Raw genomic sequence first — 13,791 nt, forward strand, 5'->3', positions numbered from 1 at the left:
CTTCCTTCCTTCCTTCCTTCCTTCCCTTTAGTTTAGTTTATAGTTCAGTTTTAAATATATCATCCCACTCCCTTCTGGCCTGAAAGGTTTCTGCTGAGAAATTCTCTGATAGTCTTATGGAGGTTCCTTTATACATGGTGATATGCTTTTTTCTTGTGGTTTTCAATACTCTGCCATTAGTTTTTGACATTTTAATTGTGATGTGTCTTGGTGGGTCTCTTTGAATATATCTTATTTGGTGTCTTTTGGGCTTCCTGGATCTAGCTTTCCATTTCCTTCCCAACCCTTGGGTAGTTTTCTGCCATTATTTCTTTGAATATGTTAGTTGTTCTTTTCTCCTTCTGGCACCTGATAATGCATAAGTTGTTTTCCATGATGGTGTCTCATAAGTCTCTTAAGTCACTCTTTTTCATTATTTTTTCTTTTTGCTCCTGAGATTAGATGGTTTCCAGTGACCTGTCTTGTAGTTTACTGATCCTTTCATCTGCTTGATCTAGTCTGCTGTCAAATCCCTATATTGAATTTTTCAGTTCAGTTTTAGTATTTTTCAGATCTATGTTTTCTCATTGGTACTTTTTAATATTTTCTGTCTCTTTGTGGAAGTTCTCAGTTTGTTCTTGCATTGCTCTCTTGACCTCGGTGAGCATCTTTGTGACCATTATTTGGAATTTCCCGTTGGGTAAATCATATATCTCCAGTTCACTTGAGTTGGTTTCTATTGATTTATTTTGTTCCTTTTTTTTTGGAATATATTTTCCTATTTCTTAATTGTTCTTGACTCTCTCTGTGTTGGTTTCTGTGCATTACATGAGACAGCTGCCTCTCTCAGTCTTCTTTTTTTTTTCCCTCAGTCTTCTTAGACCGGCCTTGTGTAGCAGAAGGATCTCACCAATTCATCCAGCTAGAGATTTTAAGAAAATCTTTGTATTTGTTCAGACTGTTGTTTCTATTCTTGGTGCCATATTCCATCAGTACCCTGTGATCAGTAAGGTAGAAGCCAGATGCTTAGATGTAGCTGGGAAGGTTGAGGTGTTGGGTATGTGTCCTAGTTCCTTCTGTCATCATGTTGAAGTCAAGTGCTTGATTATTCCACCTTCTCTACACTAAGCCGTCTCTGTGGCAAATGCCTATGCTTGTATTGTGGCTGCACTCTATGATCCTGGGGAGATATCTGCTGGAAGTGGGCTTGTAGTTATGTCCACCTCTGTTTTCTGTGGTTTAGGGAGATTCAGAAATGCAAAGCCCTGTCACTTCCCAGAGCATAGGTTGTGAAGGGTACAGTCCCTTGTCTGTGTGGAGCTATAAAAGTGTGGCACTCAGTCTGTGGACAGACTCCTTTTAGGAAGAATAAGTAGGCCTGGAATTATCAGTGGGATGTGCTGGGGGAAAGGCTCAGGATATGCCAGGTTCCTGCTCAGGCTGCCTGAGGGGTACTGTTTGTCTCCCCCGTTAGCTCTCAGTTGCAAGTTAGAGGCCAGGCTGTCAAGTAGCCCCTGGAAGAGTAGGCAGTTATAAACCCTTTTTGGAGAGAAAATGAGAGCTACATGTTCCAGACTCTTTTCTTCACTGCTCCCAGGGAGTGTAGCCCTAGAAAGTATTTGCACACCTGTTTAAAACCACCTCCTTGTTTTTTGATCTAGAGAGACATGCATATGCTTAGTCTCTTCCGTTACCACATCTAGGAGATTTAGGATATAGTCCTTTGGGTGGATGCTGTGCAAATTGAGGCATTTGATGTGTGGACAAACTCCTTCTAGGAGGAATTGGTAGGCCTAGAGTTACTGCTGGGGCAGGCCAGGGGGAAAGGCTCGGAAAGTGTCCAGCTGCTGCTTAGGCTGCCAGAAGGCTACTTCTGCACTGTCCGATTAACTCCCCCATGCAAGTTAAAAGCCAGGCTGTCGAGTAGCCACTGAAAGACTGTGCCATGAGCCCCTTCCAGGGAGAAATGTGGAGCTTCACGTTCTTCACTGCTTCTCTGCACTGCCCCCAAAGGGTGTAGTCCCTGAAAATACTTTGCATGCTTGATTAAAAGTATCTCTTTGTTCTAGGGATTTAGTGATCTAGGAAGACTTGCACTAGATCCCTCAGCTCCCAGAGCCAGGAGATTTAGGATGCAGGCCCTTGGATGGGAACTGTAAAAGTTGGGGTCTTGATGTGTCAACAGACTCCCAGAAGTACATTTTTGGGATATAGATGATGAAGATGGCTTGCAGCTAGTCCCAAAATAAATAAGTTGAATGATAGCAGGAGTCGTTTTCAGAAAGTAGACATTAGTTTTTCCCATACTGTGACATTCAAGCCCTCTTTGAAGTTCAATCATGGGTCAAATTATTATAAATAGATTATAGATTATTTGGGATTCACCTATAAAACCCTTTAGGTGCAAAATGAATCCTTCTTAAGCTTGATATTTTGTTACAGTAATTGAGCTATAAGGAGTTCTAGTGTATTTTTGCTTTGAGGCACGTACATGAACGAATAATACCTTTTCAGCCCTGTTATTTAGTAGCCTGCTTTTCTCATGTATGCTGAGGTGATCTTCCCCTGCTCTCCAGATAAACAGGGGTCACATGACGACAGAAGCCAAGAGAGCTGCAAAGATGGAAAAGAAGATGAAAATTTTGCTTGGGGGTTACCAGTCTCGTGCTATGGGGCTCATGAAACAGTTGAATGACTTATGGGACCAAATTGAACAGGCTCACTTGGAGTTACGCACTTTTGAAGAACTCAAGAAACATGAAGATTCTGCTATTCCCCGGAGGCTAGAGGTAACGTTATATATTGAACTGTTGCTTAAAAAGAGTGCTGCAAAGAATCATCAGAGCTGTCCTCTTTTACTTCTCCTATGTAGACTGTCTCTGAAGTTGGTACTGTCAGGCTTTTAAAAATGAGAACCTAAAGTGTTTGACTTTCTAATCTAGAATTGCCTCTGTGTAGATGGATAGACCAGGCAAGTTGTAGATACAAAGGCCTCCCCTTACTCATTTTCTGTTTCATATGTAGATACACTGTGAAATGGATACTTAGCCCTTGTAATTTGTCCCCTTGAAACTTAATTGCATCCCATTCATGTAGCTCTGTGAGGGGAAACTAAACCAGTATCTTTTTGTTTTATAACGTAGGTTACTGGGAACATAGGTAGTCCTCCTAAACCATCAAATACCTTTGACAAGGTTTGGATTGAATTTATCTCCCAAATGTGCATAATAGCTCCTGTCCAGCTAAAGGGCAGTCAGGGCTTCCTGAAGTGTATTTGGGGGTATTGTTAAGACATAGTGGTTTGTTTATTTGAAGTAGCAGCAGGATTTCATATGACCAAAGAATGGCTGTGATACTGGTTTTATAGCAAAAGTATTTGATATGTTTGTTTCTCTTTGAGAAATATTTACCTCTTAAGAATCATGATTTAATTCAGCTGGTTTTTAAGATAGTAAAGTACTGTAGATTTTTTTTCAGTATAGTTTACATCTAAAATAATTACTTTTTCTTTCTTTAAGTGTCTAAAAGAAGACGTTCAGCGACAGCAAGAAAGAGAAAAGGAACTTCAACATAGATATGCCGATTTGCTGCTGGAGAAAGAGACTTTAAAGTCAAAATTCTGAAGTACAGTTTATATTCTGTCACAGGATTAATTAATTGCCAGTTTTCATACTCTAGAAGGCTAAAACTGATGTTTATCTTCATTGACAAATTTATCCACCATCTGTGGTTTTTCAGTTGTTTATTTTAAATGATATCGATCTTACACATTCTGTGTATAAAGACCTTAACTCCACAGGACGGACATTTTAGAGTTTAAATTATTAAGGCTATCATTCTTTTAGCAATGTCACATTTGCAAACTTTTTTAGTTTTGGCCTTTAATTTAAAAAGCCTAATTTTAAAGTGCTGCCTGTGAGTAACTCTTGAATAAAAACAAAATATAAAAAATTGAGAATGTAGCCTTTTGTTTGAAGTAATTAGATACTTAAGAGTGCCCGCAAACCAGCAGCTATGTACTCTGTGTCATATTTAATGAGTAACTCTTGGGTAATCAAAATGGTGATGCAGTATCTTAAACACTTAAGAGGCAGTTCTTTGTGGCTTTGTTAGTTTCAGCAAAGAGTGGTCATTTCTGTATACACTGACAAGTTAGATTAACTTTTTAGTACCTCAAATTTTTTTTTTAATATCACTTTAAAGAAGGTCTCTTCTCTGCCAGCTACTTAAATAATTTATGGGTCAGGGCTTAAAAGATTTAACTTTCCTTGTCCCATTATTTTCTTGTAAGTATTTTTTGACAAAGGCATTTTAAAAGTTAATTTCAAGAAGGCCATCAAACTTAAAGCTCTATGTTTAGCGTAAGAAGTCAGTTACATCAGTGTAGAATTTGGGGAATGGATAGAGGTGAAGATATTTAATTTTATAATAATTCATATAAATTGATTTAGTTACAGTATCAGCTACAAGCTCATTATAGGCCAGCAATGTTTTGAGATCACCAAAAACGTTTGCCCAGTCTTAGAATACTAGGGACTATAGGAAGGGAAGGGAAAGGATTCATTCATTCATTCATTCATTCATTCGATACTGAATGTATACCCTGTGCCAGAGTCTTAGAGAGAGAACAATGAACAAAATAGGCCTAGTTCTTGTTTAGTAGAGCTTATAGTCTTTTGAGAATGACAGACAGTTAAAATCCAAATGTTTATTTGGTGATTCTTATGTGTCAGACACTTACTTAAGTATTGGAGATAAGCAGTTATTAAGACAGAGTTCTTGCCCTCCTGGAGGTGACATTAGTGGGGAGGAGATACTAAGTATATACAGGGAAGGTATCAGACCATGAGTTTTAGATTCTATGGAGGAAATTAAAGTAGGGTGATTATGAGATAGTGAATGAGTGGCTATTTTAGACTGGACGATCAAAGAGACCCCTTGGAAGGCAGCTGTGCTCACCACTATACCACTGTGCTATGCTGCACTGTACCACTATCAGCTGCACGGCCAAAGAGACCTCTTAAAGAAGTAACATTTAAGATAACATGTGATTGACATTTTAGAATGGGTTATCCTTGTGAGATTCAAGGAAAGAACATCCTAGGTGGAGTGAATAGCAAACATAAAGCCTCTTTTATATGTTTGAGGAACAAAAAGGACAATGTGGCTAGAGCGTCAAGAATGGCATTTCTGTATATAAGGCCTTGTTGTATAGAGCCACATAAATAAGGCTATAATAAGGAATTTGGATCTTACTTTAAATATGATAAGAATCGATGAGAAGATCTAAGCAAAGGAATGACATGATCAGATTTGGTTTTAGAAACATCACTATCTCCTTAGGGTGTAAAATCTCACCAGGCTGGAGATAGGGAAGCCAGTCCATTTAGGAGCCTGATGCAGTGATCCAGACAAAAAAATAATAGTGTAATAGGTAATAGTAGTGGAGGTTAATAGGTAATAGTAGTGGAGATATGTGGAGAGACATGATAGGTATATACTTAATAGTCTTATCAGACCATAAATTGATATTTTCCTGGTATGTAGTCACTTAATTCAAATACCTTTTTCAGTAAGTTCTGGGTTTTCTAGGAAAAACTTCAGTATCATCAGTGAATAATGATAGTGTTTCTTCTGATAGTTTTATTTCACTTTTATTGCATGTTTTGTTATCTGAAATGTTTAGGACAATGTTAAATAACAATAATGATGTTAGACATTTTTTTTTTTTCTTATTTTAATGGGAATGTCCATACTTTTTACTTTTAAGTTTGCTGTTGGGAGTTAGATAGTCTTTATCTGAAAGACAGTGTCTCCCTTTTAGTTTTTAAAGAGTTTGAATTAGAAATGGCTCTGGAACTTGAAGCAATATACCATTTGGGCATCTATTAAAGCATTCATATAATTTTTCTCATTTGATGTTTTGATGAGGTATATTAATAGATTTTCCCACATTAAATAATCTTTGCACTCCTGGAATCAGGTAGATTAATTTTTAAAAGAAATTTTAAAGGATTTATAGTTTATTTGCATTTTTTGTAGTCTTGAATTATATGGATTTAAAAGTTGATCTAATATTAATAAAGGCTCACTTTGTTTTCAAAATTTGAAGTAATTCACATACTTGTAGCCTAAAAAAATTGGCAGGAATTACAAAATTTCAAAACTGGTGCATTGTAAACTGCATATGCATTTGCTAGGTAGCAGTGCCACTTGAAATGGTGAACAGACACACTGTTATCCTTTGTTAGTATCCTGTAAAGCCCAGGATTCTTTACCAGCACCATGCAGCGATTTTGGTGACTATTTTAACATTCACACTGAGGTCAGGGGCGGTGAGTCATGCCTGTAATCCTAGCACTTTGGGAGGCCAAAGTGGGAGGATCATTTGAGCTCAGGAGTTCAAGATTAGCCTGGGTAACATAGTGAGACCCTGTCTCTATTAAAAAATAATAACAATAAAAATAACATTCACACTGGTATTGTTCACTAAGGTATTGGTCGTTAAGGCATTCATTAAGGTATTGTTAAAACTTGTGTTAAGCGTGTTAAAGTCTCAGTAACTTTGGGATAGAAATAAAATGTGCTAAAAAGCTGAAAGAAACCACCACAAGGGAGAGTCCTTTTTGAAATATTAGAGACATGATGCTGTCTAATAAAAAACGACATCAAAGAAAAACCACACTATAGTGATGGCAGACTTAATGTTGGCCAACCATGCATCCTCCCTAGAAATGCATCTGAATTTGATTTACTAATCTTTTATTTAGGAAATTTACATTTTTACATTAGTGAGATTGGTCTTTTGGGCTATTGTACTTTTTTTTTTTTTGAGATGGAGTCTTGCTTTATCACCCAGGCTGGAGTGCAGCGGTGCAATCTTGGCCCACTGCAACCTCTGCCTCCTGGGCTCAAGTGATTCTCTGCCTCAGCCTTCCAAGTAGCTGGGACTACAGGCATGTGCCACCACACCCGGCTAATTTTTGTATTTTTAGTAGAGACGGAGTTTCGCTATGTTGGCCAGGCTGGTCTTGAATTCCTGACCTCAGGTGATCCACCTACCTCGGCCTCCCAAAGTGCTAGGATTATAGGTGTGAGCCACCATGCCCAGCCTGGTTATTGTATTTTGACATTGGGATTTTGCTAGCTCTCTAAAGTAAATAGGATAACTGTGTATCTTTTTCTGTGCATTAAGCAGTTATAACACGGGAATGATTTGTTCATGAAAGGTTGAAAGTCTGTACTTGTAGAACTTTTGAGTTCACAGTGCTTTCTGGAAATAATTTCTTTATAACTGTCAGTTTCTTTTGTGACTATTATGTTATCTATTTTTAAATTTAAGCAACTTTAAATTAAAAAAATTGTTTTAAAGTATATTTTTCCTTTTATGTTTATTTAGTAAATTTAGGTAATGTATACTTTTTAAGAAATATTTTTATTTAGTTTAAATATAAACATCTGTTGTTAGCAGAAAATTCTAATAGCAATCTCTTTTCTATTAACTTTGCCATTTCTAAGTTCTAGGAAATTTACCTTCTCTTAATTCTACCACTTTTTACTTGACTAGACTTGTTAAGGATATATATTTTCTGTTCAGAAAACTAGTGTTTTGATTGGCTTATCGATTGTGATTTTGTTTCAAAATATGTTAATTTCTCAATTTAGACTTATTAGTTTTCTGTAGATTTTTTTGACTTTTTGAGACTGATGCTTATTTTTTGCTTGTATACAAATGAATGTGTTGAAGACTTTTGAACTATCTCTTAAGTTCAAATATGTTCACATCCCAGCCATTCTGATATGTATTAGTCTTGTTTTCTAAGTAGTTTATCATTGTGTTTTAAATTTCTGGTTCAATAATTTTTTCAAAATATCCATATGGTTGGCTTAAATTTTTTTTTTTTTTTTTTTGCTAGTTGTAGGATTTTTACCTTCTGGAAAAAAAATGTGGTTTATGTAGTTTCTGTTTATTGAGGTTTGGGGGCCTAGCATCTTTAAAAAGTGTTCTATGGATGTTATAAATGAAGATTTATTTAGTTTGTATAGGACAGAGGTGAATGTGTAATTTATTCAACCAACTTAATTATTCAAATTTAATGTTCTTATTGTTGTTATAGATACCCTAGAATAATAGTGTTTTCTTAAAGTCTCTGATTATAGTTCTTTCTCTCTATTTCATTTGTTTCTCTAGAGCTTTTGCTTTGTGTATTTTGATAGTGTTATTTAGTGTAAAATACTTGTGTCTGTTACATACAATTCATAAGGAAGACTTCATGGCCTAAAGCTATCCTTTTTGTTTTGTTTATGCTTTTTGCCTGGAATTTTACTTTCTTTGTTATTAGAATTTCTCTTCTTTCTTTGCTTATATTTGCATGATAAATTGTCTATCCTTTTATTTTCAACTTTCACATATAATTTTTAGTTGTCTCTTAAACAGCATATCTTGTTGAATTTTGTATTTCAAACCATTTCGAGAGTGTTTGGCTTTTAATAGGGTCTGTTTTGTTTTGTATGCTAGTTAATGACTTTAGTCTTCTGTAATCATGTCTTACACTTTCTCACTGATGTCCGTAAATGGACTGTAATTTCTTAGTTTTAATTTTCTTAGTGATTTAGAAAATATACATCATCTTTTAAGTCTTAGAAATAATTATGGTATCTATCATTCAGGGTTTAGGATCTGTTCAGGAGAAAGAAAGCAAACCAGTAATTTGAACAAGGAAGACTGAATATGAAGATTACTGACCAGTAGTAGGGAGTTAACTACTAAGAGGGAAAAATACATCTCTAAATAATACAGGAATGGCAGATGTAGGGAGCAGCTGCTACCTGCAGACAGAGAGTAACCGAAGAAGGACTTGGAAGAGCCCTTTCCCGCCTCCTCAAAGGCTGAGATTCACATCTCACTGAAGAGAGTGTGGGTGGAGAAGTTTGCTGAGCTGCCAGGGTGCCAGGGAACCTCGCTAGAAAGTCAGTTGCTGAGGGTGCTGGTGATACTTGGAGGAAACCTGCCTCCTGGGGCGTTAGCAGAACTCCAGAGCACCCACACCACTGGGTCTCCCACGCCTCCCTGGTAGAGAGAGGTGCCACTGGTGGCAAGGAAGCCACATGCTGACAGTGACACAGTAGGAGCAAGAAGGAAAAGCACCAGAACCAGAAGTCAAGCCCCTTCCACTTGTTGTGTCCCTCAGTGGCTGTGCTGTTGGATCCACTGGCAAAACGGAAACGTTTCTAGGTTACAACTCCTGTATCATAAAGCAGGGTGAATTTGGAGCTGGCACAATAACCGTTGTTTTTCAAAATCACACTCAAGCCTGTAGTTTTCTGGACTTCTGAGTAAAGAATGAACCAGTGGTTTGAGCCAATTTTAATTCCTTTAGCAGCTCCTTTACACTGTGGTCATGGGATGGCTTATATATGTCTCTGGGGGATCTCTAGGGTATGCATCCTATTTCATTATTTAAGGCTGTTTATTTCATCTGGTTGTCCCTGGTGGCCAGTCTTTGGGTTTGGTTCCAAGTTTTTCACCTCTGCCTGGCCTCTTGGGATTGGATTATTTGTTGAAAGTGTTTCCTTGGTTCCTCATCCTTCCTGCAGTCCTACATTATTTCTTTGGGTCTCCTCTGCACATTTGCTGCCAGAGATAAGGCCAAGGAGGGGAGTTCAGGCAATATTACAGTAGTCCCCCCTTGAGGTTTCACTTTCTGAGATTTACAATCTGTAGTCAGCATGGCCCCAAAATATTAAGTCAAAAATTCCAGAAAGAAAGAAGTAATCCGTGCTTTTTAAATTACACACAGTTCTGAGTAGTGTGATGAAATCTCTCATGGTCTCACTCCATCCTGCCCAGGAGGCGAATCATCCTGTTGTCCAGTGTATCCGGCTTGTGTATACTACTGGCTCATTAGCCAGCTCTGTTATCAGAAAGTACAGTTACTCATCACTTGATGGGGAGGATACCTTTTGAGGAATGTGTTAGTAGGTGACTCTGTCGTTGTGGGAGCATCTTAAGAATGTACTTACACAAACCTAGATGATATAGCCTGCCACACACCTAGGCTACAGATCTGTACAGCATGTTACTGTACTGAATACTGTAGGCAAGTGTAACAGTCAACTATTTGTATACCTAACATAGGTGTTTATGTGTGTGTATATATATATACACACATATATATACATATACATATATACATACATATACATATATACATATACATATATACATATATACACGCATATACACATACACACCTATGTTAGGTATACATATATATATATATATATAGAAAATATACAGTAAAAATATGGTATAAAAGATTAAATGGTGCACCTGTATAGGGCACTTATCGTGAGTGGAGCTTGCAGGACTGGAAGTTGCCCTGGGTGAGTCAGTGAATGAGTGGTGAGTGAATGTGAAGGCTAGGACATTACACTACTGTAGACTTACAAACACTGCACACTTAGGCTACACTAAATTTAAAAAGTAAAGTAATTGTGTTACACTTTATGACAGCTATGACATCACTAGGTGATACAAATTTTTCAGCTCTGCTGTAACTTCATGGGGACGCCATACATGTTGTCTATTCACTAAAACATTGAAGAGAGGTTAGTAATCTCAATGATTAATAGACTAACATTTTAAAGATAGGCTTAAATATTTCGAAAGCTTTGCTCTGTCTCAAGATTTTTTTCTTTGAAAAAAGAAGACAATAACTTAGTAATATATGTGTATTAAAATTACCCGTTATAAGAGACTTGTTAATGTACCATGTAGAGCTGTGCTGTCCCGTATGGGAGCCACTAGCCACACGTGGTTGTTGAGTGCCTGAAACATGGCTGTTGTAAAATTTGAGGTATGCTATTAAGTGTAAAATACTGGGTTTTGAAGACAATATGAAAGTAAATGTAATATAGCTCAATTTTTTTATATTGCTTACCTGTTGAAATGACAGTATGGTTGACCCTTGAACAACATGGGTTTGAACTGCAGTTTAATTATACAAGGATTTTCTTTTTCCTCTTCCCTTCCACCTCCTCCTCGGCCCACTCGGTGTGAAGATGATGCAGATGAAGACCTTCATGACGATCCCCTTCCACTTAATGAATTCTAGATATATTTTGTCTTCCTTAACGATTCTTAAGATAACATATTCTGGCTGGTGTGGTGGTCTATGCCTGTAATCCAAGTGTTTTGGGAGGCTGTAGTGGGAGAGTCACTTGAGGCCAGGAGTTTGAGACCAGGCTGGGGGTGAGGTGGAACTAGAAGGTGTGGAGAAAGTGAATCCTTGTATGCTGTTGGTGGGAGTGTAGATTAGTGCATCCATTATGGAAAACAGTACAGAGGTTGCTAAAAAAGTAAAAGGTAAACCTACCACAAGACTCAGCAATCCCTCTTCTGGGTATACACTCACAGGAAATGCAATCATACTTCATAAAGCTATCTGGTCTCTCATGTTCATTGCAGCATTATCCACAATAGGAAACACAGAAGCGCAACTAACTGCCCATCGACAGATTCATGTGTAAACACACACGCACACACACACGATGTAATATTCTGCCTTAAAAAAGGAGATCCTGCCATTTGCTGTAACATGGATGAACTTAGAGGACATTATGCTAAGTGAAATGATGCAGACACAGAAAAATATGGCACCATCTCACATGAAATCTAAAAACAAAAAGTCTAATACATAGAGATGAAAATGGTGGTTACCAGGGATTGGGGGAGTAGGAAATGTGGAGATCTAATTCAAAGGATGCAAAGTAGCAGCTCTGTAGGATGGACAAGTTAGCCATCTAATGTACAATATGAGCACTATAGTTAATACTGAATTGTACTCAGGACTTTTGCTAAATGAGTAGCTTTTAGCTGCTCTTGCCACACAAGAAGGGTAGTTGTGAGATGATGGCTGTGTCAAACTTGCTTCACTATAGTAGTGATTTTTACTATCTATATGTATTTCATACATTTCCTAACATGTTGTCTGTTAAACACAAAATTTATAAAAGAAAGGATATGTGGGAGATGGTTATTTGATTACTCCAAGGTGAGCTTCCTGCTTCCCCACAAAAATGGTCAAGTCTGTCAACTATAGTTTGGGTTTTAAAACTCTTCATCTGAGGAAGGAGAGATCAAGAAAACCTGCCCAGATGTAGGCTTTGCTTGCTTAAGAAATCTAGAAGTTAGTTTTTTTGTAATGACAGGATCTCTCTGTGTTGCCCTGGTTGGTCTTGAACTCCTGGCCTCACGGGATTCTCCTGTCTCAGCCTCCCAAAGTGCTGGGATTATAGGTGTGAGCCACTGCACCCTGCCTAGACTAGAAGTTTCAAACGTCCATAGAAATTTCCAGTGTCTTCCCTCAAGCTTCTCTTGATTGGTTCTGAAAATCTGGTGGAAGAAAAAGGAGGATGGCAGCTGTCCACATTATTTTTTGTAGAGATGGGGTTTCCTCATGTTGTCCAGGCTGGTCTTGAGCTTCTGACCTCAAGTGATCCACCAGCCTGGGCCTCCCAAAGTGATGGGATTACAGGCGCCAGGTCATGTTTTATTTTAGTGTTCAAGTGGCAGGGAACCAAGAGGCTTGGCGGGAGCGAGCCACCTCATCTCTGCTTGCTGAGTTAGGAGGAGCCCATGTGGATGAACAGCTACTAAATGCTTCAGGGATTGCACCTTGGGGAATTGAGCCTTGGAGAACTGAGCTCCCAGGGAAGGCAGCATCTTAGTGGTAAGCATGCAGATGGGACAGGCACTAAACTAGAGGGATTTTTTTTTTCCAGCTTCTGTAGAAGGTGTCATTTTCTGGGGGTGAGATGGAACAAGAAGGTGGAACTAAAGAGAATCATGACATGCAGACTCTGTGAGCCACAGACTGGGATTTTCTAAATCACCTATGTGGGTTTTTTTTCCCACTATTTCTTCGATGGTAATCAATTATTAGTATTTGTTCTTGTCTTTAATAAAAATCGATTCTAAAGTGACATGCTGGCTGGGTGTGGTGGGAGGCCGAAGTGGGCAGGTCACTTGAGGCCAGGAGTTCCAGACCAGCCTGGCCAACGTGGGGAAACCCCGTCTCTACTCAAAATACAAAAATTAGATGGGTGTGGTGGCACACGCCTGAAGTCTCAGCTACTCAGGAGGCTGAGGCAGGAGAATTACTTGAACCCGGAGGCGGAGGTTGCAGTGAGCTGAGATAGCAGCAGTGCAAGACCCTGTCTCAAAATAAAACAAAATAAAATAAAAAATAAATAAAGTGACATGCCTGTATGTTGGTTAAGGAAGTGGTGGGACATCTCTTCCAAATTCCACCCATCTCCTCTCTGTCCAGGCCCTCTTGGGGTGTGGTCCTAAACTCTGGAGCCAGCTGGTCCAGCCCACCGCGGCTTCAGTGCCATCTGGTGGTTAAACAGAGGAATGGCTTTTAACCGAGGGACCAAGAACTGGGTTAAGATCTTTTTGACCTTCAAATCCGAGAAGCAGAACATGTTCATTCTCAACTGTCATCACTATTTTTAAGCAAACTTGCTTTTTTAAAAACAATATTTATTTTGAACTAGATGAATTCCAAAACAATACCGGGTCTTAAAATCCCTGGCAGATTATGAAACAAAAGCAATACTTTTGCTCGATGACAAAACCATAGCAAATAAGTGCAGGGAAAAACCTAAACCAAATCAATGCTCTCTGAAAAACAGAGGTTCATTCGACCTGGGATTTAAGCCTCCCGAAAACAGACTGAGCGTGTAGGGTGGGGCTCGCCGTATTTACTGCTGAAGCCTGAGCGTCCAGCCCTAGTGGGGGCTCCA

General features: G+C 38.5%; 1 protein-coding gene and 1 non-coding gene across 2 annotated transcripts in view; both read left to right on the forward strand.

Moving 5' to 3' along the window:
* The window catches only part of CDC5L (cell division cycle 5 like), a 57,843-nt gene extending 53,909 nt beyond the window's left edge, over positions 1–3,934 (forward strand). The window contains exons 15-16 of the mRNA XM_030796192.1: positions 2,556–2,768; positions 3,498–3,934. Coding sequence (XP_030652052.1) covers positions 2,556–2,768; positions 3,498–3,602 — 318 coding nt within the window. The 3' untranslated portion in view covers positions 3,603–3,934. The remainder of the gene's footprint in view (positions 1–2,555; positions 2,769–3,497) is intronic.
* An 8,686-nt stretch (positions 3,935–12,620) lies between these two features.
* LOC115831040 lies at positions 12,621–12,693 on the forward strand. Its single transcript, XR_004026588.1, has one exon. It is a non-coding gene; the product is annotated as a small nucleolar RNA SNORD55/SNORD39 (small nucleolar RNA).
* Positions 12,694–13,791: the final 1,098 nt, after the last annotated feature.

This window comes from Nomascus leucogenys, chromosome 17 (genome assembly GCF_006542625.1).
Source record: "Nomascus leucogenys isolate Asia chromosome 17, Asia_NLE_v1, whole genome shotgun sequence".
In the NCBI taxonomy this organism is placed as follows: Eukaryota; Metazoa; Chordata; class Mammalia; order Primates; family Hylobatidae; genus Nomascus; species Nomascus leucogenys.